The sequence below is a fragment of the Scophthalmus maximus genome, chromosome 20 (genome assembly GCF_022379125.1).
Source record: "Scophthalmus maximus strain ysfricsl-2021 chromosome 20, ASM2237912v1, whole genome shotgun sequence".
Taxonomy (NCBI): Eukaryota; Metazoa; Chordata; class Actinopteri; order Pleuronectiformes; family Scophthalmidae; genus Scophthalmus; species Scophthalmus maximus.
In genome coordinates, this window is record NC_061534.1 from 17,539,604 (window position 1) to 17,565,507 (window position 25,904).

Genomic DNA, 25,904 nt, shown 5'->3' on the forward strand with positions numbered 1-25,904 from the left:
AGGCTGCATGGAAAAATGAGAATCTAAGAGTTTCGTCTCTCTGCCAAGACTGGACCTAACTATGTTCAACAAACCAGTTTGTGAATAAGTGTTTCCTGTTGCAGTCAATGCAAAAGATGAACTGTCTGATTTGTTTTCCAGCCTATTGAGCTGCTTACCAGCGACTTGTAATGAATGAGCAGTAGAGGTGATTTAAAGTCTCGCTAATGGACTCAGTAACTTTAAAGTTACAGGATGACACTATTTTTATGAACTGTCATTGAATGTGAAAGTTAAGGCACAAAAGCAGTCAAAAGGGTTTTTATGGAAACATGGCAAAAGTTAGTTGGTTTTTTTTGCATAAACTGAACCGTATGGAAAACAAATTTCCTACTCGCTCCTGGCCAACAGGTTTAAAAGTACAGAGGCCTCGTGGAGAAGGCAGCCACATCCGCTACTGATGTGGTTGTGTTATTGTCATTACAGCAGACAGACCCCTCACCCCATAGTCCCCACATATGGGCCCAGCACTTCTGAACTCTGGGTTAAAGGAAATGGCTTTTCCACATGTATTCTATATGAACATAGTTTAAAACAGGTCTAAAGTCCCCTTTTTGAAGAAATCGCTAAACTTGGGTAAATAAATATTAATCTGCAGGGCAACACAGCTCTTATGGTAAATGTAAAATATTGTGTTTTGATTTCTAAATTTGTGTGAATGAAATGTCAAATTAAAATGAACAGATGTAAAAGCGGTTACTATACACCCGTGTTTTTTGGACTGAATCTTCATCCACAGGAAACAGAAAAGACTATAGTAACGCAATATAATACAACCATCTTTCTCTTCATATAGTTGCATTTTGCACAATTTTTTGTTAAGCTGTTCATATGCTGTACTGTTTAAATCATACCCACAGATTTGTTATCCATACCCATGGTTTTGCAATCCGTCTTTAGTGTTTATGACAAGACATATGAGATAAATTTGGTGATTATTGATTGCTGCTTTGGCACATTAAGTGACGTTAAGCCAACAAAACATTCCTTAATGACTCCCTTGCTCCCTGAAGAAAGAAGAGGTTAAATGTACACACACAGTTTAAAAAATGTGGGTACGGATAACGGATCTGTGGGTAGGAATTATGAATCTGTGGGGACAGATTACACATGGCTCTTTCTTTGTTTAATCTAACCTGAGGCCTGTACTACGAAGCAAGGTAACTGGCTTACCATTGTAAGTTCAGGAGTAATTTCGTGACGTCGGGGGTAACTTCCCAGTCAACCAGTACTATGAAAGGCGGATAGGTTTGACCCGGGGCATGTTATCATGGTAATTTACTCTTGATCTTAAAACTGCTCCGAGCTGTTTTTGTTGGTGGTTAACTCTGTGTTTACCTGTATAAGCCCCACCCATGCGCACAAGAACCAAAACCGTGTTGGCGTAAAGAATATGAGAGGATCACTGCGCAGGGGGCAGAGTTTACAGACCGTCAGAATCCACCGGGACAAACCAATGATGGTCTTTATGAAACATATATTTACTGTCTTTCACAACTTTCAGCCCTCACTGTGTCCTTCTTTGTGCCTTTTATCCACCGGACGCTTTGTTTTCCATCGGTGATACTGATCATGTGATCCATTATTCTGTATGATGTGCAGTTCGCAGGCTGGATGTGTTAGTCGTGTTCCCTGGACATTAAAATTTTTTCTCACAATCAATAATGCTTTTTATACGATCACAGGATTCGCAGTATAACTAAAAGTCCAGCCTATTTCTAGTAGCAGGCCTACATACCAAACATATATTTTCTAAAGGATTCCTGATAATGGTTTGTGCTGGACTATTATGCTGCTATTTGTGCTCTGACTACTGCACATACAGTATATCCCCATAGGCACAACATGAGGAGGATTATGAATCTAAAATTGAATTATATCCTATTTGAATGGACAAGATTACTTTGTTATAGTCTATGTATTTTAATATTCAGGACAAAGAAACATTAGGTGGTGGATTTCGTTTTGTTAGAATGGAAAGTTTCCCCTGAACTGCATATAAGACATGTGACCTACATCAAATGATTTTAAATAAACCAGGTCATATGATATCACCATATTACCACCAGGATCAGAACTGATTGACCCTCAAACTCCATCATGAGCCTTCATTTATTATTTGCTCTGACCAACTAATCTGCCTGTGGAAACATTGCAGGAGGTTTTCTCCTCCAGTTCAGCTGATTTCAGCTTCTTTAACACATCACAAGTTTTTTCATAAATGTAGATACATGTCACATCTGTACTTAGAATTAATGATGAGAACAAAATAGATGTTTTCAGCTGCTTAAACATTTTTGGCCACATCACATTTTGAAAACAGTTTACACACAGGCTCAGACAGAAGCACACTGTACAATATGACTCACAAAATATTAAACATGTGCAGCAAAAGTATTTCCCTCAAACGTACCCAACTTTAATATATTATCTCAACCAATCGTTACACAGTGATCAATAAAATACAGCTTCAATATGAACCAGTTCAGCAGTTCATTCCTTTTGGCTCATACAGGATGAGCCAAAAGGTCAATCAGTTCATCACAGTATAAACAGTTTCCTTTCTCCCACAATGATTTTATTAAACCTGCTGCTCTACACCTGCACTTAATACACTTTTTACGATTCTCAGTTGAAATATGTTTTCTAAAAAAAAAAGAGTTTAAAATTTTGTGTGAAGTATGAAGTAAATACCTAACACACCAGCATCATACTCATACAGTCTAAGAGCTTTATGGAGAATATCTTCGCGTGTCCTTATGTGTCAATCATATTAGCGATTAATTAAGATTCTAGAGTAAATATCATTTAAAAAACACACGTTGCTCATGAATTTACTTTACTTGACAATGCGTTGTTAACAAGCCTCCCAGACTCTGCTGCTGCCACCGAGTCACATTTCACCGTTAAGTTTACTTAAACTCTCGTATCTCATCAGAATCACTGTGTGCTCTTCCTCAGAAATACTCTGCCGAACACGCCCCCTTTAACCGTGCGCTCTTCCAAGGCTACTTACTCTGGGTCAGTTAACGCCGACTTGACAGACGAACATCATGACCACCTTCGTAGTACCGTTTACCTCTAAGTTGGGTAGCCAGACTTTGTCAGCCTTGAGGTTAGTGGTTAACCCCGTGCTGAATTGGAGTAGATTAACCTTGCTTCGTAGTACAGGCCTCTGGCCTGTTCCAGGAAGCAGGTTTTGCTAAAACTCTGAGTATTTTAACCCTGAAAAGAGGGAAACTCTTGGTTTTCCAATCCAGAAAGCGAGTGAACTTAAGCTGTAGGTCAGTTACCATGTTTAACTGACGCTGTGAACCTAACCTGCTCGCTGGCAGGTTTTCTTGAAAAAAATGCAGTTTCTCCTAAACTCCTCCCTTTTCCTCAACCTGATCTAGCTGTCAAAAAATCACGTGTCCTTTCGTCGTCAACCCGATCGCTATGGAAGCAGAATTTATTCAGTAACCTCACGTCAGAGAGAATGTTCAGACCCGATGCTTCCATTCCCCGATGACTACTAAGTAGAACTTTACCATTTCTCTCACAATCTATGACATATCTGAGCAATAATCTCTGGCCTTATTTCCACCATTTTAATATTGCAGGAAAATGCTCCGACCAGAGCAAAGTCTTTGCCCTTAGATTTTTTTCGAACGGGGGTTTTCTGTACAACAAGTTGAAATAGCCACTGATGTTTTCTTGGTTTAACATGTGGAATCTGATTGAAACCATATGCTTTACCTATCTGCACTATATTCTTATAATTAATTTTCCGCTGCAGCCATGTTTATTTTTTTGCCCATGGGATTGAAACCTAAATTCAAAATAATTAACATTGCATGTTTTTCAGACGTGAGCAACAAGAATTGAACCCCAGTTGCTTGCCACCCGACAGCATCACTAACCACTACACCAGCATCTTTGACAAGAAATTTACGGAGAAAATATCACAATGTTTTCAAATCAATTGGTTATTTTATTGAGTCTTACATGTTGATTCAGGCAGTAACTGTCTTCCACACCAACTGTCTCTCCTTATCAGCTGCATCATGTGATGCTCAGCTTTCTCAGAATGTGCTTATTTTCTCCGTAAGTAGTATGTCCAACTCTAACGGCGTGACGTAGGAGGACCTTGTTTTCGCCTCGGTTGCCATGGTGAATCATAGTATCGGAGCTCCATTGATGATGGCTTTTTATATTCAGCTGGCACACGCGTACCTCTGTGTGAAAATAATCAGAGTTGATCTTACTTACTCAGCACTGCTTTTCTGGAACCGAAAACTCAGAGTTTCCCATCTGAGAGTAGATCGAGTCAGAATTCAGGTGTAAGTCTGCTGATGATACTACATGATGGATCAGAAAAAAAATTGTACATTACTGTTAATGGCAGTTTTCCCATTTTAAAACCATATCATTCAACTGTGTCTGACAGTATCATACATATTCAGTATCATGTTTTCCCAACTCTTCATCTAAGCTTTAAGATATGTGAAATATTTTGTGAAATATTCAAGGCTAGGAATCTTCCAGTCTGACATAGTTGACAACTTTAGGATCTTAATAAAGCAACTGTGCTACATCATACTAAGAGGAGTTCCTGTTATTTTCTGGCCTTCCTCTCAGTGATAATAATGGAAGCTGGCCTAAATGATAGAAACACCTTTCAAATGCAGCTAAACAGCACCACCAACTACAGCCTCTGAAATAACCACACAGTTAAACCAACACCTTGAACATCAATATAGATTTATTTCAGGACTGACATATTTAGACTACCCTTGTTTTAGCTAGGTGTACCTAATAAACTGGAACAGTAGCTACGTCACATTTAACTATTGTCAGATTTACGACAGCCTTTTATTGAAACTTACTGTAGTCAAAACTTCATAAGCTGCTTTATAACAGACGCCGGACCCTCAGTCGGTCAGTTTAAAGCTCCTCAACTGGATAAAGGGAGAGGAAAACCGTTAGCTAGCCAACGCCGCTACTTAGCTAACAGTTAGCTTACACGTCGACGTCACCGTTAGCACTTTCAACTTCGAGACAGTTGTTCGGTTGTGTTGTGTTTTCCTCCACCAAATGTTTGTGTGTACACGTGGTCAGTTTCAGACAAGCCACCCGGCCCCGGCCCCCTCCTCCACCTCCACCACCACCACCACCGGAGAGCCTCCCCGCCCCTCCTCGCCCCGCCTTACCGGCTCCCCCCGGCGCGGAACCAGCCTGTGGTGGAGTTTCTCCGCCTGCAGCAGCAGGGGCGACGTGTGGAGGAGTCTCGGTACTTCGCAGGGGACTTCCTCCTCCATCGCCTTCCTCAGCCTCTCTCACTCTCTGTCTCCGTCCCCGTCCCTTCTTCCACTCGACGGTCCTGAGACTCAAAATCATGGGCGTTCCGGGTCTCGGCTCGACGCTTCTCCTCCTGGGTTCCGTGGTTGCCATCGCCGGCGTTTGCGCCGCGGGCTCCGACGCCCCGCGGGGAGTCGCGGTCGGGTTCGTTTTCGACCCCAAAGCGAAGTGCGAGCCTCCGTGCGAACACGCAGGAATCTGCATCCGCAACAACACATGCTTCTGCTCCAGGGGCTACGAAGGGGAGACCTGCCAGTATGGTGATGTTGCACAGCCTTTGTCCACGTTCATTTACAAGTGCATGTAGTGTCTAACTTCTATGTGCTTTGTGTGTCAGTTGTATATAATGTATATGCCTTTTTCCTGCACAATAACTTCTATAATCTTTACAATACAGTCAAGACCTTGAGTCATAAGTGAGTGCATGTTCTAAAACGAGCACAAATCTAAACACCAATGAAAAGCATTTTACATTCATTATCCATTAATCTGCCAATTATTTAATCAAGTAATTGATTAATCGTTTGGTCAAGAAAAATACAATTTCCCTGAAGACATGAAAACATTTTCAGTTTGTTTTGACAAAAATTGAAGCTAATCATGTAAGACAAAGAAAAATAGCAAATCCATTTATTTGAAAATCTGGTTACAGCGAATGTTTTAGCATTTTCCCCGCAGAAAAACAACAGAAACAATTTCTTGATTTGTTAATTTACCAATCGATTAATCGACTAATCCCTGCAGTTTTATGTTACATGGTTCCCCTTTAAAGTCTTATTAATGTAAAATACATCAGTTTATCGCAGAGGTAATTAAAAGTCATATACAAACCCCAATGGTAGAGCTAATTTCTAATGTCTGCCAATTCAACCAATATGACCTTTCATGTTCTTTAAGAACAAGTTATTTGACTACAGATTTTTCTTTGTAATACCAAAACTTTGAACCCCTAAACCTTTACCAGTAACGGCAAAACCTCATGTTCTTGTGTGAATGCAGCCAATTGTTATCCCAAGTGTAAGAATGGAGGAGAGTGTCTTCGCCCTGGAAAATGCAGATGTCCTCCTGGATTTGGAGGAAGATACTGTCACAAAGGCAAGCAGGTTTATTTGGAGTTTAAATGTGAATTATAAATCCAGTCGGACCAATTATTGTGGACAAGATTGTGGCTGCAGTGATTCGGACAATTAGGAAGGTGTGCACTTTATGCCATGCATTCATTCTAAATCCAATTAATGTTACACGTTGTATCCTGTATTTTCCTTATTCTGTATGATACTACTGCATATCCACACATACGCACTAATGAATAACTGGTGCTTTTTTCCTGCTGTACATACGATCACTTATCACACAAAACTGCAGAAGCAGTTCAGTAAACTTGGAGTCAAAACTTTTCCACTTGCTCAACTTTGTGTGCTGTTATCGTAAGGGAACTCATGGGTTAGCATATCGGTGTCAGAGCTGCAGCTATAATGAGGATATTAAGGACATGATCTCTATGTCCTGAGTATTTATTTCTGTGTGTATTGGTAATTTTATCAACTGGTGACCCCCTTTGTCAGGTTCCAACCCTCTGGGACCCAAAAAATGGTTGAAAGATAAATCTGAGAAGTCACAAGGCAATGAATTGAACAGAAACATAATGTTATGTTAATTTGTACTACACTTTCTTAAATCCTTGCTTTTTTAACCACAAGTATGCTAGAGCTCTAATTGAGACAATTTTGCTTGGAGACACAATTTTTTTTTTTTTAAATATGACTTTGATGCTGCCAAAAGACACTTGAGGACTGGTATAACTATATGTTATCACTGCTGACAGGTATGTTTGTCTTTTGGCAGTGACTTGTGATGGAGGATGTTGGAACGGAGGGGAATGCATTGCTGTCAACGGAGTGGCCAAGTGCAACTGCCCCTCAAGCTGGAGCGGCTCAAAATGCCAAGAGGGTCTGTTTATAGCCGTATCCAATTGCCCTATTAACACCAAAGGTTAAAGTGTCTTTATGGAGCCGGCCTCTCAGCTGCAACTCCTCATCAGCAGTAGCCAAGTAACACATTTCTAAGGCTTTTGACAGTTGGGATGTGATGTTCAATCAATCCTCGCAAATACCAGTTTGTCTTGGTGGTTATGAAAAGCATATTGAGTTCCACAGCTTGTTCATGATGATTAAGACTTTCTTGGCAATTAATACAAATTTGATTTAGCTTTACAAATATACTGTATATCTGTCGAGGCAGGAAACATTTTCTCGTAATATTGACTGAACAGAGCCTATGGTATGTCCCAACTCCATACTACATAGTAGATAATACTTTTATCTTCCACAATAGTACACTGAAAACATGGATTTTAAGTGTACTATTGATGCACACTATTCGCCCATAATGCACTGCTTTCAAGGACTGCTCAAAGCTAAAACAAAATTTAATAAGTTGTAGTTGGTGGTTATACATCTTTAAAATAGTATTATTATTATTAATAGTAGTAGTAGTAATAATATAACAAATGGTGACATTTCAAAGCCGCATTTTGACAATTGACGCCAATAATTTAGTAGTTAGTAAGTTAGTATAAATCAAAACAAGCTTTTTGTGCGCTAACTGCTAATCGGTAGACTAGGACCGAGGCACATTCTATACGTAATTTGTATGTAGTATAATTTAAGACAGATTCATTATCCTTCACAGCCATGCTAGCAGCTCTGTGCCCACGCTAGCAGCTTTTGCATACTAGCACTGAATACAAAGTGCAGCTGAGGCTGAAGGGAATGTCATTAGTTTTTAATGTTTTTGCTCATAAACAAAAATGTATTGGACAAACATCATCAAGGTCAACGGATGTCCATATCAAATCCCATGGCAATCTGTTAAACAATTATTAAGAAACACGCCTGAAAACTAAGGATTTAGCTCTCAATTAATGTGTTATAATGTCTCGGTTAGCAACCTTGGGCAACTCTGCTTCCATCAAATATGTGCAACTTGAAGCTAGAGGTCAGATTTGCTTGCTGAGAATGTCTCTATGGTTTGTTCCCGGCGCAGCAAGTTGTCCTCAGGGCTGCAGGAACGGGGGAATCTGTGTGGCTCCAGGAATCTGCAGCTGTCCGGAGGGATGGCTGGGCGGCGCCTGCCACACTGGTGAGTTCAAACTGCTCCCAAACCACCGGGAACATTCATATGCATCAATGAGCTTTACAAGCATGAATTCTTCTGTCTCTCTTCTTCCCCTCCCCCTCGTTCAACCTCTTTTTAGTTGGATTGTACATCCTGAGATCCCTGTACATAGTATACAAAAGAATAATAATATTACAGACATCAGTCTGCCCAAACCAAAAAGAATTCCATTAATTGTTCTGCAGGTGTTTACTGAAGGAAATTTCATAACTCAGTGTTTTTCCAGATGTGACCAAACCCAGACATGGCAACACACCAGTTGCTGGATTTGTGGTGTTAGAATTTACAACATCTGTTGTATATCCTTCCACAGTCACTTCAACTTTCTCAGGTTTTTTCAAATGATTAACATCTTTGTTTTTTGTTGTTGTCTGTAGCTGTGTGCACCCAGCCCTGCCTGAATGGAGGGAAGTGCATCTCTCCAAACAAATGCCGCTGTCGCCCACCTTATTCCGGCCCTCGCTGTGAGGACAGGAAAGAGTCTCACTAGAGTGACCCGGCCAGGCGGTCAGAGGTCAACATGGCCCAATCTGGGACTTTATATGTAATTTTTTTTTTCTTTTGTTAAATTCTCATTTGACTGTACAAACATAACATGCAATGTACTTTACTGTAATTTGTGTAATTAAATGGATTAAAAAATGAACTGTTTGTATTATCACAAGTCTTTTAGGAAAACAAAAGCATAGAAATAGTTCATTTTCTTTATTTTGTCATGTTACCTGTACCACAGTGTAATCTGGTGCTGATAAAAAAAAATTGAAGATAACCTTAATCAAATATGTTGTCATTACTTTAATACATACCCCTAATATCAGTATAAATGTGTAACAGCCCACAACTTCAATTGGCCAGATTGAAAATACATTTAAAAAAAGTTACATTTCAACATATTCATATTAGTGTTTAAAACAGATTAGTGATGTGTGTCATCTACGTTAGGCAGAATAAGACAAAGTAGACATTCATTTATTAAGTAAGGAACAAACAACGAACATCAGTTTGGTAAAAGTTAAACCAGGCTATAATTTGGCTAAAGCTTGGTTAAAGCCTTATGAATGAGAAATTACTGAAACAGATTAATTTATTGTTTAGTTTTTTCTACATAATACTCTGCAAAAACACATACACATCTGTATTAAATATCTGCTGATGTCTTGAACAGATGTGTTACTTTTAGCCTTGAGGTAGTGATATACAGGAACAAAAAGGCAAGTGCAATACATCAAGTCCCCCCGTTCCAGTTCAAATTTGCACAGAGCCACACATTCAAGCACATGCCAATACACACGCACACACACAGACACATACACACAGTCATGGTGCTTTCTTCTTGCTTTGTGCATTTTGACGCTTCTTTCACTCTTTCCGTTCCCATCATGCTTGTGATGCCTGTGAAGGTGAAACATGAATTCAATAAAATTACATTTCACATAGATACATATTTCCACATATTCAAAGCTAAGTCTTTTGATCCTGAGTGAATTACATTATTTTGAATATATATTTTTTGTAGCTGCAGTTTGCGCCTTGTGTATCAGCGTTGCATCCAAGTCAGGGAGCCGAGCGTCAATTGATGTTTGAAAAACCCAGAGGCTCATTTAATGACGTTTGAAAATACCACTGTTCTCAAGGTATTTTCTGAATCGCCAAAGACTCCTCTTAAACATCTGGATGAAAAAACATTCCATCCGTTGCATGATGAAAAATATTTTAAACCCCCTTGTCAAGCTTCCTTCCTTATAGCCAGACAACATGGATCTTTGGATGCAAATGTAAAGCTACAAACTGTGGTAAGGACAACCTCAGAGGGAATACAACCTTCAACCCTGGAATTATTAGTGCAGTTAGGTACTTAATGCCACTGAGCATACAGTCATGTACTCCATATAAAGCGTCACCCTGAAGCTGACCTTTACTGTGCAGGTTAGGCCCTTGTAGCCTTTCCGACAGTGGCAGTATTCTGGTAGGACACACCTCCCTCCGTTCAGGCAACGCTGTTTACACACAGCTGTGGAGGGAATCAATATTTAAGTAAACTGTTGTGATTTAATAATTAAGAAACAAATAATCTAAATGTATCCTGGTAGAACAGTCTCTATATTACTATACTATACTCACGTGTTTGACACTGCAGGCCTTCCCAGCCGATGGCACAGTGGCAAGTGTTTGGTCCAACACATTCGCCACCATTTTTACACTTTTGCAGACACACAGCTTCGGTCAGAACACAGAGAAAGATGAAAAATAACAGTCTTCAGCAGCTCGGGAAATCATTTTTAGCACAAAACATCACCACACATCATCTTTGACTTGGCTGCAGGGGCCAACTATGGCCACAGATGTTGTAAATGATGAAAGGAAATGAAAATAGGTATTGATATTGAAAACATTGAAACAACATCTTTTCACTGATGAGTGGTTACTACTAGTCACTGCAAGATAAAATTATATCAGTTGATTATGAAACGCTTGGACCTAAATTTTGTCTTTGTGGTGGCTAAAGTACATAGAATTAGGATGGTCAAAGCATCTTCTCTGCAACGCTCACCTACTGCTATGTGATGAATAAAAGTACAGTATTTTGCAAATAAATTCACAGTGAAAAACCGTTTACATTGTGGGCAACACAGACATTTTGCCCAAAACTGAACCTCTGTGTCTGTGCACACGCTCCTTAATGTTCTGCAGGACACGCTTGACCACAGCTGGTACATTTAATGTTAAGATTGCAAATGGGAGTCAGAGTCCTTGAATCTGTTGAATCAAAATACTGAAGTGGGTCATAATGAAAGGATCAGTAATTCAAAAGTGTAAAGCGATAAGACATTTAGTCTTTACCTTTATATTCACCTGCCATGTGAGGCATAATAACTTAAGATACAATGTTTGCTTGGATGGAAACTGAAGTGGCTGATTTGAAGTTTTATTTTATGGCACATATTGTTAAATTAATGTGTACACTGTACATGTCACTGTTGTAAAAAGTCATTTATTTTTCATTACTTGAGTGACTGAAAAATGGGAGGAGTTTCAGACATTTGAAATCAGGGTGAAAACAACCGCCCCTCAGCCTAGACAAGCTTGTGCAGGTTAAACTTTTGATTTTAAATCTAAACACGTAGAGTGCATATATAATCTCTATACCACCTGTGATGTATTTGTTTTGTATAGCAGAAAACATGGAGACACTCACGTATGTTACACCTGCTCCCGCTCCATCCTGATGCACACGAGCATGTGTTCGGTCCCACACACTTGCCTTTGTTCATGCACATCGGCTCACACACACCTGGAACATAATTTTTTTTTTCCCCCGTCATATTCCGAACTGTGAGCTGCCAGTGACGAGGGTTACTTCAAGCGAACCTGCATTCTGCTTCACAGGCAGTAAACCTACTTACTCTTCTGACACCTTTTTCCTGTGTAGCCGTCGGGACAGGAGCACACGTTGTTCCTCATACACTGACCTCCGTTCTTACACGGAGGACTGCACACAGCTGAAACAGACAACAAGACTCAACTGTGGAGGTTTCAAGAAGAACTGACAATATCCACTCATTATATTTGGTATTTTAATATCAAACTCAACCAGAATTCCTTTTTTAACGTAGTGTCATTCTTGCCTTTGAAACTATTATGGGTCTCTCTTCATTGAATCTATTTAAATGTACAGTAAAGAAATTCTTCAAGTTTGGGTTTGTACAAGTCCTGGTGGTCTGCCATATTATTAAATATTCAGAGAAACTTTGGAAAATGTGATGCTCACTGAAGAAAACATTAATTTAACAAAGAATTACAGAGTAAAACAGATGAAATGGCAGCACACGATTTATAACTTACATCAATTCAAAGCCAGTAAATGTCTTTAGCCCTGATTGAAGAAATGTATCATTCAACTTACCAACTCATAGATCCTTATTTGATCATACAGAAAGTAAGCATTTACAATATTTTGAATTTTTTTTTTACAAATCCTCTCAGATTTGGAAGAGCAGCAGAGGAGTAAAATGTGTCATTACCTCTGACAAGGGGGTTATGTTTTCACCCGTGTCAGTTTGTTTATAATTGTTTTTTTGTAAGCCAGTCTATGCAAAAACTACCAAAACTGACTGCACCAAACTTGGAGGAGGGATGGGGCCTGCATCTGGATAGAACCCATTAACCTGGTGTGAATGCTTATTAAAGGGAAAGATTTTTTTTTTTTCAGTTTCTTCATCTTTGTTTTATGGTAAATACATATATTTAGGTTATCAGACCTCTTTAGTTTTTTCTTTCTCTAGTTCTACAAAAAGAACTAGAGGATCATGTGTGGGATTGTTCTGCTTTGGTGTAGGTGCTCTACTGGGTGACTTTCTATTTGAATGTTTATTAATGACAGACTCACCAATTTGACACTGGGAGCCATAGAAGCCGCTGGGACAGGCACAGATGCTGGGCTTCATGCATGTTCCTCCATTCAGACAGACAGGGCTACAGAGAGCTGCACGGACAAGATGCTACATTTAGATCCAGCATATGTAATATTTGGTGTCTGAAATGCTTTATTTTACAGTATATATATGTTAAAGGAGAGCTTGTATGTTTTGTTGTGCATGACGTAAGATTTACTTTATGGTTTTGGCAACAATGACAAGTTCCAAATTGCAAATTCTAATCATATATTTTAAGATACAATGTTTTGCCACCTGGAATTGTTGCCTGAATTAGATTGGTATTACATTACACTGCGTAGCGTTGTTGTACCTGAGTTACATGTCGGTCCGTTCCAGCCTGGTTTGCATCTACAGACATCAGGTGAGACACACTCGCCTCCATTTTCACAGTGCCTGTTACACACCACTGAGACAGATAACGATTCAAATTCACAAATTCCAAATATTCCTGTGAATAGTGTATTTTCCAAGTGAGATGTTTCTTCTCATAGTCAGTGTTTCATCTCAATGCATACTGTCCACAGGCTACACTTGAGTACAAATTGTTAACATGCGACAAAACTTTTCACAAGATCAAAAAGTAAAACGTTTATATAAATATAATATATAACAAAAGTAAAATCTCACTGATTCCACATCTGGGTCCCACGTAGCCGTAGGGGCATGTGCACAGGTTTCTGGCCAGACAGGTGCCCCCATGCTGGCATGGCGGCTCGCAGCTCGCTACACACCGCCACAGGGTTGTAAACAACACAAAGAGACTCATCAGAATTTTTTGATCATTGTGTGTGTGTGCCAGCATTTTAAACAGGTGTGAGTACGAGTTCAGATTACCTCCTTCACACGTGGGCCCACTGTAGCCCGCGGGACATTCACACACATTGGGTTTCACACATTTCCCCTGGTTCTTGCAGTCGGGTCGACACACGGCTGAGGGAAGAGAAGCGGCGGGTCTGATGAGTCGCCGAGGTGATGGAATGAATGAGTGAGGTGAATCCTTCTCACCTATGTGACAGTTGTATCCGGTATAACCTTCTTTACAGGTGCAGGTGTTGGGCAGAGAGCACTCCATGTTCCTCCCACACTGATACCTGCACACAGCTGGATAACACGTAAATCAAATGTTCATTAGATGGCATCCATCCATCATGGGATGATTATACACTGCTTCAATGTGAGCAACTACTGTATAGGACATTTAATTAGTGCTGGAATGATGAGTCAGTTAAAACACTGTGAAATCAAAGTGTATTTGGGATTTACTAGAAAGAAAAAAAACCTGGATATCTTGGTTATGGTTAGGGTTACAGATATTGTTAGTGACAGATTTCACTTTACCAGATATTTTACATGACTACTACTCTGATTTGAACAATGCATGAGTGTACATCCAACAAATAAAATCCAGTCCATTTACATCCAGAAGCAATTGTATACGTGCATTTCCTGTGGTTTATCTGGCACCTGAACATCTACTTTCCTGCCATTATCAGAATCACTACCTTTACATGTGACTCCGTCCCCAGTGTAACCGTATGGGCAGCCACCACACCTGAAGGACCCAGTGAAGGTGGGCTCACAGGGAACTTCCAGGAAACATGGGGAGTCGGCACAGGTCACATGGTGAGATGGTGTCCCCCTTTCGACGCCGGTGCTGAGGTCGGGCATACCGGAGGCAAATACTCCTGTTACAGTTTGATTGTGCGGGGTCACTGTGGTCTTTCTCTCGGTGGCAGAAACTCTTCTGCCAGTGGGGATGGTGGCTTCTGGTTTCGTCCTCCTGTCAGAGGTTCGTCTGGGTGAGGTGGGGGATGATGAGGAGGAGGAGGAGGAAGAGGAGGTGGGAGTCATTTCCTTGCTGGAATTCGATTTGGTGATGTGAATGTGACCATCTGCTCCATTGGCTGCGGTCCCCTGACCTGTAAAACACTGGAAGTTAGAGGATATGACTTGTAGCCAAAAATGTAGCCATGGTTTGGCAACATGAAGACATTCAGGTTTCCATGGAGACGACAGTCCTAGGTTTTACACACCATCAGGCTTTCAAGCTTCCTCTGTTTGCTGCCCCCAAGTCTCCTGTCCAATTAACTTAACTTTTACCTGCCTGATTCGGTCTCTGTTAATGACCGTCATTATTTCCTTTTATTATATTTTTATCTGGTCTGCTGTGACTTTTACAGCATTTTTCTCTTGCCTTGATTTTGATTCTACTTATTCTTTTAATCAATACTTGTATTATTATTGTCTTTGCCGTGATTGTAAAGCCCGTTGTTCAACTGTTGTTATTTTTAATGTGCTGTCTGTCAGATGTCTGAAGTATATACTTTTATTTAATTTACAGCCCTATCATTAAACACAGTGCATCACTGCGACTTTATTTAATAAGCAAGAAATATTTTTGTAAATATTGTCCATTAATGTCAAGTGCATATGTGTGAATTTGTGTAAAAAAACATGAATACAAAATTTATTTTATGTATGTACTCGTGTTCACATTCATCAGTAGGAGTACATTTCTCACACTTTGCATTGAAATAATAAAATGGTGATGCAACAAAACTCTTGCCTTATCAACAGAATAATTGACTCTAGAATGAAACAGAAAATTAAAAGCTGAAATTATTATTATTATTATTATTATTATGAAAATAAGATTCTTGCTCATTCAGGTTTTCCTACAGACCACTGCTACATTGTCCCTGCGAACCTTTCACCAACATACCTTTAAAAATCTAAAATAATAAGATCTGCTTCACTCTCACCCGCAAGTGTGCATGTTCTTCCGTTTCCACGGAGTCCCATAGGGCAGGGCCCACAGACAAAGCCTGCAGAGACGTGGGTGCTCTCAAAACACTGAACCCCAGGGTAACAGGGAGTCCTGCTGCACGGCGACAGGCCCGAGGGTTTGAGCCTCAGCAAAACCTGCGGTACTCTCGCTGGTGTGGTTACATCTTTGGCAGAAGAGTCTGCGTTACCTTGGGGACAAAGAGGATGAGAGCTTCCTTTAACTAGCCAATAAGAATTGTCTTTTTTTATGTATATACGTTAAACAAATGAGCCAATAAATCTACATACAGCATTATACTTGTGGTGATGTGCTTAATTGTTGTTATTGTTAACAAATCCCATAAAAAGACATAACCAACAATGAATGAGGTATTGTCTATGTAGTCAAAACCTGACATATTTAATTCCTCTGTGCTACTGAGCTCCATTGTCATCCATAGCCTGTTATGTTATCATCAGGGAGCCCCTGTTGCTCTGGCTGACTTATTCTTGACGACCATGAACCAACAAAAGTTTAATTTAGTGAACACACAATAATAGTCAAATAAAGTTGACTATTAAGTTGTAAACATTATTTTTAGGTAATAATGTTAAAGCTGTTAAAGGAAATTACTTGTATATTTTAATCAAACTAAATCTTTGAACATTCTTTTTACGTTTTTATTTCTTTGGTTGGAACGTATAGTTTTAGAGATGAGAGTAGGAGACATTGTTAATACACAGACTAACACAATGGGAGTGTGGATGATTACACAAATATAGAATATGATCACCTTATCCTTTAGCAAATGATTAATTTTTTTCTAAATAAAATTTGAGGATGAGGACTTACGAGTGCAGTTTTTTCCATCACCGCTGAATCCCTGTGGGCAGACTCCACAGATGAAGGAGCCCAGCGTGTTGTTACAGCTCACTCCAGGGAAACAAGGCTGAGAGACGCACTCATCCAGATCTTCTCTGCATGTTCGACCTGAAAATACAGCAAATACTCCACAACTTACAAAACCTATAGACAGACATTCAAATTTTACAAATGAATCAAGAAAAACAAAGTAAGGATTTTGTGGCATTTGAATAAAACAATCTAATTCTATCTAATCTTAAATTAGGTTTTTCTTCAACATGCTTCTGAGTTTCAGCCACAACTGCTATCAGTGATGATGACAGCGAACGGGATGCAACAACACCTCAGGCCACTGCTGTAAAATTTCCAATAATAACAGGACAAGTTCCACTAGTGGAATTAAAAACAGTCCAGAATTGTCAGTTGTATTAAAATACTCTAGAATAAAACTCATACAACAAGTACAGCAGGTCAAAGTTGCATCAGGAGATGATGTATCTTCCACTGGATATTTTCAATGGACACTGTGGTATGGTATGGTATTTGTTTTTCGTATTTGCTTTAACTTAACTTAAATATAAATGGTTAAGATAATACATTACTGTGAATATTAATTATAGGATAAAACATGGTTTCGGGCTGACCTATTGAACCCAAGTTAATGAATCCCAGGTTCACATCCACTCTGGGATCCTTGTTGCTTATTATTCTGCATCGCTCTAGTGTTGAAGGTTCGATAAAGGCACAATACACCCAAAACTGTCTCTCCAGTCGTGTGGCTGTACCTACACTAGCACTCCTGGGTCAAGCAGTGTCTAGCAGGAATATTTTTGCATTGCAAAGAATTGACCACAACTTCAAAAATAAGAATGGTGGCGATATATATATATATTCTTAAGGCAGTTCATTCATTTTTGCAGAATAATCAATGTCGTTGTAATTCCACTGGCCACCAGTTAAGGTAAAAAAGACCCAACATTTTATTCACCATTAAAGTGCAGCCCTGCAAAAAGGAATCTCCAGAGCCTTTTTCATCTCTGTGCTAAGGAAACTGTTCTGCGGGTCTATCCCTACCTGTCATCCCAGGTGGGCAGATACAGGAGAAGGAGTCTGGCCCGTCGATACAGCGGCCCAGTCTGCAGGGGTTAGGTTTACAGTCATCGATGTCCACCTCACACCTTTCCCCTTTAAATCCATTGAGACAAACACACAGGTATTCCCCGCTGCCGACGGGGAGGTTGACGTTGGTTACGCAGGAGGCTCTGTTCAGACATTCACAGGATTGCACAGACACCTGGCAGAAACAGAAATAAAATGTCTTTTTTTACTTTGATCCATTATTCATAAACAACATAAGATTAGTGTGGCAGATTGGTGTATTACTCCTCTTTGGTGTTGGAGTTTCTAGAGACTTGCTTGATTCCACACTCAAGGTGGAGTACGGTCGTATTTAACTTAATAAGTAAAAAAATGAACAAATATACATATAAACAAACAAAAACACTGGATACATAGCTGATAGTTAACTCATTTAGTGAGATGGTCGACAGAGATTTATCTATCAATATAAAATTTGGAGAATTCGCAACATGATGAATCTTGTTACCTTGATTTTACCGTGAACATCAGAACACAGATTTGGTTCAAAACTATGAGATTTTTCACTGTTTTTCACATAAATATCAACAGGTTTATTTCATTACGTAAAGCTTAAAAAAGATCTACAACTAAAAGTACTTAGAAAACCAGAAAACCCTCACTTACCTCACATTTATAATTAAATATTGTAAAATATTGTTTCTGTCTTCTGCCAAAACAATGTCCTAGTTGCATATTACTACTACTATACAGCATATACTGTTTTCTATTTTCTATTTCCATGTTTTTGCAGCTAGCAGCTTACAAGACGTCAATGCACTTTACAACATTGTACAAACAGGAAATGACAAAATATCTATGATGATATGTGTCCATCAAACTGTGAATTTATAAAGAGAAATGCAATCCCCATTATTTTTTTTCTGAAACGTCCTTGGAGCAAATCTATCACTGCTAAGAATAAATGTGTAGTATAGAATTGTGACACAGCACCTTAAGTAGAGAATGACATATCTGTAGCTCCCCTTAGTGGCAGGTTGCAGCAAAGATTGAAAACCAAAGGTTTTCTTCACCATAAGTTAGGTGCTTTTGCATCTGTCAAGAATTTACTGACACACCAAAAATATCATACACAGACACTGACAACCCTGCGCGCCAATGACATAGTTCAGCGATTGTAGTTGTACGAGGAATAAGCTGGTGCAACACAAAACCAGCCCAAGCGTTACCTGTACCGAGGCTCTGGCCTCAGCGTTACAGTCGTCCGTCATGGTAAAGTAGAACGTATGCTTGTCTGTGGTTTCAGCTGTGGCCTTCCACATGAGCAGGCCAGCCGGAGACAGAGATGCTCCTTCAGGGCCTGATACCAGGTTGAAGCTGACAGCCGAGCCCTCAGAGTCCTGAGCTTGTAGCTGGTAGATGAAGTTCTCCCCCTGGAAAGAACGAAGGCGAAATGGCAGCGGCTGCAGCACCGGAGGCGTGTTCTCTGACGGAGCATAACACAGAAGAAACAAAGCAAGTGACTGAATAAGCCAAGTCAACATGTAGTGAAGAACAGCCTGGATGTAAAAGGTGCTGAATCACAGGTGTCTAAATGGCAATGTATGAAAAAAAAAGAGACATAAATAAAAAAAAAACAAGGCATTTTACGTTTATATTGACAAATATCAATATTGACTGATATGACAATTTTAAGCGTGATATCATTTTTGGCCATAATCACCCAACCCTTTTTATCTCATCTCAATGATAGTATGTTTTTGTAGCATATTTGTAATTGTTTATAGTTTGTACAGCAACTGCGTTGTGAGGTAGAGAGAGTGACAGGTATTGTGACAGCGTATTATATGTGTCTTAACCACTAGGCCACGATGACACTCTGTTTATTGATACTGGATACTGGAATAGCTTGGTGAGTTGCACCGCTGACTTTGCTACAAAATGTTGGAGTTCGATTCCAAGCCATGGCAAAAAACACCAAAAGAATCCAGTGTGGGTCCTTAATGCTAACTACCTTGATGTGAGTCAAAAAATGGATGGTTATAAGTTGTGACTGCAAAATGAATATAATGACACTTGATAAGTTTATTTCCAGCAATATTAACTTTTTTTTTCATTTCGTTTTTCATTTATGCCATTTTCTGTTAATGTTGCTTTTTTCCCCGTGAAATACCCCGCTCGGTACATATCTTGGTGAAAACCTAAAATGTTGTTGTTTAAAAAAAATGAAAACAAATTGTTACTGTTCTCATATTTCCTACTCTCAAATTTCAGTGTTAACTTCAATTTAAATTTTTTTTATGAATGAATAATTGATTAAATGCATGCATGATCAAATGATCGAAATATATTTACGAGTAGATACAATCAGCCTAATCAAAAATCGCCACCTCGCCCTGTCATCATTATCCTTTAACGCCTGTGAAGTTGATGCTGAATTTCCTCTGAGGGGAGCAGTGAACCGTTTGACCTACTTTAAGTTGAAGAAGTAAAGTCGGTCAGAAAGTGTAGCAGTGAGGTAAGCTCTTCTGTTGGTGCCGGGGGACTGAAGCGACTTCAATGGCTCCAATCTGCACAGAGCTGCTGACAAATTATCAAAACAGCCCTGAGCAACCACCAATCACAAAACTCAGCGATGGCTATCCAACCTCAGCTCTTGTTACATCAGGTACGGTGAAGTTTAGACTCTCTTTCTGCAGTTGAATATGAACAAATGAATGAGACAAAACAGATGAGGGACACCGACATGTTTGAGTACATACTCTCTGCTATGGACCACGTGTGTTTGGACGAGTCCGGTTGGCATGTAATGCAAGGGCTGCTGGGATTGGACTCTCCCTCGCTGTAACACAGGCCGTCGATGTTGCAGGTTTTCTCCTGGGCCGCAAAGACAATACATTACAAAAAATATATGTTCAGTGTTCATTTCTCTACGTAACAACCTGCCTTTCATAACACAGCCACTTATCAAACATATGCAACCCTGACATAACTCAGTGAGCGACACAGGTTTTTGTAAAGGCTGCACAGAACATGGCATCAAGGGATCAAGGCAAGATACATTTGTTTCCTGTGTTGGAGAATACCTCACACGTTCAGCTGCTCTTAATTACAGGCAGATCAGTGACATTGTGCATTGATGAATGTTCAGTCTCTTGCAGAAAATACGATGAAAATGTACAAAAACCTGAAAACACAATATTTTACAAAATAGAAAAATAAAATCACCAAAATGTAGTTGATAAAATGAATTGTATTCAAAAATATTTGACACTGTCCACATTACTACATGTAGGGAACAGGCGGTTTTTGAAGTAGTCTTTCAAATCAATTGCTTATCACAAACCAATACAGAGAATTTAAAGGGAGACAAATCATGCTCATATTCAGGTTCATTTTTTAAATTTGCATTTTATTTGAACAGGTTTACATGCTCTAATGTTCAGTTAACGCACCAGTTTCCTAATTCTGTGTCTTTAAGCAAATCCTCCATGTTGTCATTGGATGATTTTGGACTTTTATTTCATTTGTTTTGGCAAAAACTCAGACCTTTTCAAAATCAGAAACATTTTGAATTATGTGGATTTTTGATTCTTTCCATCAAATTTGATAAACTCAGTCGGTCAAAAAATAATTAATTACCAATTATTTTGGCAACTCATGAATAATTTACCCTGAAGCATAAATGCTAAACATTTGCTCATCCCTGCTTCAGTTGCTGTTTTTATATATTTTGTACATCATTGTAAACAATATTGGATAAAAAAAAAAACGTTATTTGAAAACATCACTGCTGGCTGTCGGAAGTTTGATTAAACTTTATTTTCTTCACACTGAGCTGTAGAAATACTCGACAGATTAGATAAAGCTGCTGGTCCTGAGCTTTGCTCAATGATGTTAAATCAATGAAAGCTCAGAAGGTGATAAAGCTCTAAAACACATTTTGGACTAAGAGTGTGGTTGAGGATGTTGCAGTTAAAGGATTAAGGAAAATGTTTTTTGGAGATACTGCTACTTTTTGAGTAAGTTGTCTTACCCTCAGGGTGCAGAGGACTTCAGTGCTGAGGCTGCAGATCTGGCAGGCTCCGTCATACAGAGTCAATATCTTGGCATTACTGTAGCTGTAGCCATCATTGGATACCTGCCATCAGATGAGAGTTGATTACTGTGGATCACTGTGAAAAGGCATTAAACAAATAAACTGAACGAGGTGCAGAATTTACTGTGGGAGCATACTGATATTTTTTTTATAGATCTTGCAAAAGAAGAATAATGGTTTCATATTTATCCTTAGTTTTGAGACGGACATGAGAATTGGAAAGCATTGGGAGTGAGAAAAGGGCAGTGGATCGATGCATTTCCCAATCATTTCAGTGTACATTAGAGAAATGGATACGAGAAGTAACAAACTTTGATCTGCCAGCGGGCTAGTGGTCTGTTTGTTGCAGTTGCTAGGTCCAGGCCTGCAGGAGTCCGACTGTCCTCCAAGGGGAGCTGGCACTCCAGGGCCGTGACGTCCAGAAAGGTGGCCAGGACGAACTGGGGCTCGTCCAGGACCCAATCCCTGTCCACAAACTTGATGATGAGGAGGGCGAAAAGAAAGAGACATTGAAGATGACACCAGGAAAGGGCCAGAGAAAAGGGATTAATAAGTGCACATAGTAGCAAGACAGAACCCAATCAATCCAACAGCTAATAACGTTTAATTGATATTAGATAAATCTTGGTCCTGATCGTCAGCTGTGACTTAGCTGCTGCAGCTAACTTAGCTTAATCAGCTACACCAAGGCCCCTTGTAATGGGCTGTTCCAGTTGAGCTATCAGAGCTTTCTGATCTACACACAGATAACATCTGGATATGGACAATAGATGTGAGATAATACACAAGATGGTAAATGGAATAATGGACTATATTTATATATCAATTTTCTAGTCTTATTGACCACTCAAAGTGTCACACAAATCACATTCACCCATATTCATACAGCGCTGCTGCTATTTACCGTACTTTTTCTCTATCACATTCATACACATCCATACACTGTCGGGAGAGCCGTCAGAGGCAGTTCAGGGTAAAGTGTCTTGACGAAACATCGGCATGCGTACTGGGGGGAAGTTGGGTTCAAATCGCCAACCTTCGGGTTTGAGGACGACCCACTCTACCTCCTGAGCCACAGCCGCCTTTAATTCAGATCAGAATACTCAAAACAATTAACTTGAAATCTGAATTGCTAAATGATCTACAAAGTTATGGTCTACATGATGGCATTTTGAAGTTTGCTGCTTCATGTTTTTTTGCCAGTAAAGAATGTGTCGATCTCGGCAGAGCAGCTCAATGGCCAACTAAAGGAAGAAGAAATTGACAACTCCTCATTATAATGTAAAAAACATTTTTTAATGATGTGCCACAAAAGAGAACACATGCACAGTAGATAAGGGAAAAAAACCCGAAGTACCTTTTCTTTAACAAACTCACACTTGAGATCGTAGGAGTCCTTGAAGCCTTGACCGTAGACCTGGACAGTGGAGCAGTCTCCCTGTCGCACATCACACAGACCCTCCTTCTCCAACTCGGTGATCTCTGGGATCTGGTCTTCACAACACCAACGTCAAAAAGGGAAAGACGAGCAGGGACCGTTAGATGCAGGAATTAGGTCAAAATCACAAACCATATGTCTAACAGTCATACGTCTGTCATCATAGAGGTCCAGTGGAAGCAAGATGTGTGCATGTGAGTGTTAAATGTATTCCAGCAAGGCTAGAAAGAGAGATACATTGAAATGTTGTTATGGTGTTGGTTCAGGTTAACAACATCAAATACAGTTTGGCCTGTATGAGAAAAAAACACGGCTTGGTTTTGTTAGATATTATTCTGCACTGCAAATTGTTGTGCCTGCCAACATTTAAAATCTAAGATGAATTATCTTGCTTTAAAAGTTATTTGCTTGTTAATATTTTTGAATTTCTTGACAATTCAAGACTTCTTGTCAAGTAAAAATCATCTTGCTGTATGGAAAAATTATTTCACTTGTATTCAGTAATTTTGTCCTTAAATTGAGTGTTTATTTATCTGATTCTAAGTTTTCCTTTTTTCAGTGTAGCTAATGTAGCTATTAATATGTCTCACTATGGATTCCAGAAAACAATCACATCATCGTTTCTAAATTATCTCAGACATATCTCTGTTGTTTCTGTACAACAATCCCATTTTTTGGGCTTTTACATTCTGTGAATCTGCAATAAGCCAAAATTGGCTGACATATCAATGTAACCAAAGACCTCTACAGGACTAGAGTGTATTTGTGTTTGTCTAGGTGTGGTATGTTACCAGACAGCACACTGCAGTCATAGGACCCAAATCCTGGGAAACACACACAACCCCATTCCGAGCACTGGCCATTCCCGTTGCACAGATTGGGACACTTGAGGATGGCCGCAACATCCTGATGCTCTTCCTCTCTCTTCCTGTCCTCAACCAGCCTCCTCTCACACTCGTTCTCCAGCAGCGGTAACGTTGCATTCAGCCATGACAGCTCATCCTTCAGCTGTAGGTCAGTAACACACATAGCCACTGCATGGCTAACAAGTGACTCTTCTAGCAGGCGGCCGCAACCTACTACAATGCTGGAATGTTCCACGGCCTTCTGGCACTGAGCCCGGGCCTGCGGTTCGGTGAGACCAGAGGGTGTCGGCCATGTTGGGGAAGTGTCTGTTTGAACTGCTGGTTCGTGGTCCTCCGGGAAGAAGTAGGTCAATCCCTCTAAGTCAGACTGGCTGAGGCTTTGGTGAGGGGAGTTGGAAATGTAACGATGGGCCTGCCGCCCTCCCCTGCGCTGCTGCTGCTGGGATGAGGTCAAAGATTCATCCCTGAAAGCTCTCAAGCGGAAGCCTTTTTCATGCAGATGAGCATCAATTCCGTGATCCCGGGTCTTTTGGATGGAGTGACCCGGAGGCAGCAACTGTCTGTCATTGCCTTTGAGTAACTCCACTGAGCCGATATACTCGGCTGTGACATCTAGAGTGGGGATGACACTGAGGAGATGCAGGTTGCCAAAATGAGAGCAGGTGGAGTCAGGGGAGGTGACAGGTTGCGATCGAGCTCTGGAAGATGCGAGGCGGGGCTTGGTCTGACAGGTACAGTACTTGCGGGGGCTTGGTTTACTCAGACGGGATGGCATGGTGTCAAAGAGGCTGGTTCCTGGAGGAAGTCTGATGGAGGGAAAAAAGAAAAAGGTGTCAGTGAAGAGGAAAGAGGCTCAAACACAAACGTAGTACAACAGCACAAATCTTATCAGAAACTCCTCATTGGACATTTAAAAAAAAAAACTGACCTCCATTCAGAGATAAAAGCATGCAGATCCTCCAGTGTGGTGCCCCCTGCTGAGTGGAAGTCGTTGTCCGACTGTCCGTCGTAAGTTCCACACAGACCCTCAGTGTGACCCCAATCTGAACTGGGGGCTCTCAGCGTCAGACTCATTCCCCAGTCAGAAACATCAGCACGAACAAACGCTCCAGATGAGAAAGTAATCTTGAGACAAACACATGGACACAAATAATCGTCTTATCTTCAGTATGAAGCAGCCAGTTAAATTTTGAAACCAAGAGACTTTTTTTATTAGCTTTGCACCAAGACTGAAGATTAGTAGGAAACAGACTCTCTTGATCCATGACTTTCTCCAAAGTTAAAAACTCAAACAGCAAGCGCCTCTAAAGCTCACAAATTAATGTGTTGTATTTTGTTTGTGTATTTGTGTAAAAATGTGAATTTGTGGTGACAGAGAAAGAACTATTTCTCTTTATTACCCTGCTACCAGCCTTATCCTAAGCTAAGTAAATAGCATCCTGGCTCTAGTTCCATACTGAGTACCACGACTTGAGTGATATAATCTCATAAACCTCTCAGCAAGAAACCTACAATATTTCTTTCCTTACACTTGACTGCAATCAACTCACACTAACATTTTAGTGATGTCTTTTGTCTTAGTAGTGGATGTAATTTTATGTTTTTCAGTCATATTTCCATTATTATTTATTTGTCTTCTTACAATGACTCAGTATTGGTGTTTCAAAAAAGCTTTATATCTTTCTGGCTGCGCTCTGTAAGTTGGTGGGGATGTTGGAACGAGCAAAAGTGTTTGATATGACAAACACATTATTATTTTTATATTCCCCCATAAACATGT

General features: G+C 40.0%; 2 protein-coding genes across 2 annotated transcripts in view; one reads left to right on the forward strand and one right to left on the reverse strand.

Moving 5' to 3' along the window:
• Positions 1-311: 311 nt before the first annotated feature.
• Positions 312-9,202, forward strand: vwde (von Willebrand factor D and EGF domains). The gene is made up of 6 exons (XM_035609139.2): positions 312-320; positions 5,036-5,639; positions 6,379-6,474; positions 7,225-7,329; positions 8,425-8,520; positions 8,934-9,202. Exons 1-6 carry the CDS (start codon positions 312-314, stop codon positions 9,044-9,046), a joined length of 1,023 nt encoding a protein of 340 aa, XP_035465032.2. The 3' UTR covers positions 9,047-9,202.
• Positions 9,203-9,246: 44 nt separating this feature from the next.
• The window catches only part of vwdel (von Willebrand factor D and EGF domains-like), a 28,676-nt gene continuing 12,018 nt past the window's right edge, over positions 9,247-25,904 (reverse strand). The window contains exons 11-31 of the mRNA XM_035608153.2: positions 25,053-25,249; positions 24,050-24,930; positions 23,178-23,314; positions 22,132-22,296; positions 21,758-21,862; positions 20,484-20,598; positions 18,951-19,207; positions 17,698-17,917; positions 16,612-16,749; positions 15,755-15,967; positions 14,495-14,911; positions 13,998-14,093; positions 13,827-13,922; positions 13,620-13,715; positions 13,303-13,398; positions 12,944-13,039; positions 11,961-12,056; positions 11,753-11,848; positions 10,678-10,773; positions 10,470-10,567; positions 9,247-9,948 (exon numbers count right to left, since the gene is read on the reverse strand). Coding sequence (XP_035464046.2) covers positions 9,934-9,948; positions 10,470-10,567; positions 10,678-10,773; positions 11,753-11,848; positions 11,961-12,056; positions 12,944-13,039; positions 13,303-13,398; positions 13,620-13,715; positions 13,827-13,922; positions 13,998-14,093; positions 14,495-14,911; positions 15,755-15,967; positions 16,612-16,749; positions 17,698-17,917; positions 18,951-19,207; positions 20,484-20,598; positions 21,758-21,862; positions 22,132-22,296; positions 23,178-23,314; positions 24,050-24,930; positions 25,053-25,249 — 3,726 coding nt within the window. The 3' untranslated portion in view covers positions 9,247-9,933. The remainder of the gene's footprint in view (positions 9,949-10,469; positions 10,568-10,677; positions 10,774-11,752; positions 11,849-11,960; positions 12,057-12,943; positions 13,040-13,302; positions 13,399-13,619; positions 13,716-13,826; positions 13,923-13,997; positions 14,094-14,494; positions 14,912-15,754; positions 15,968-16,611; positions 16,750-17,697; positions 17,918-18,950; positions 19,208-20,483; positions 20,599-21,757; positions 21,863-22,131; positions 22,297-23,177; positions 23,315-24,049; positions 24,931-25,052; positions 25,250-25,904) is intronic.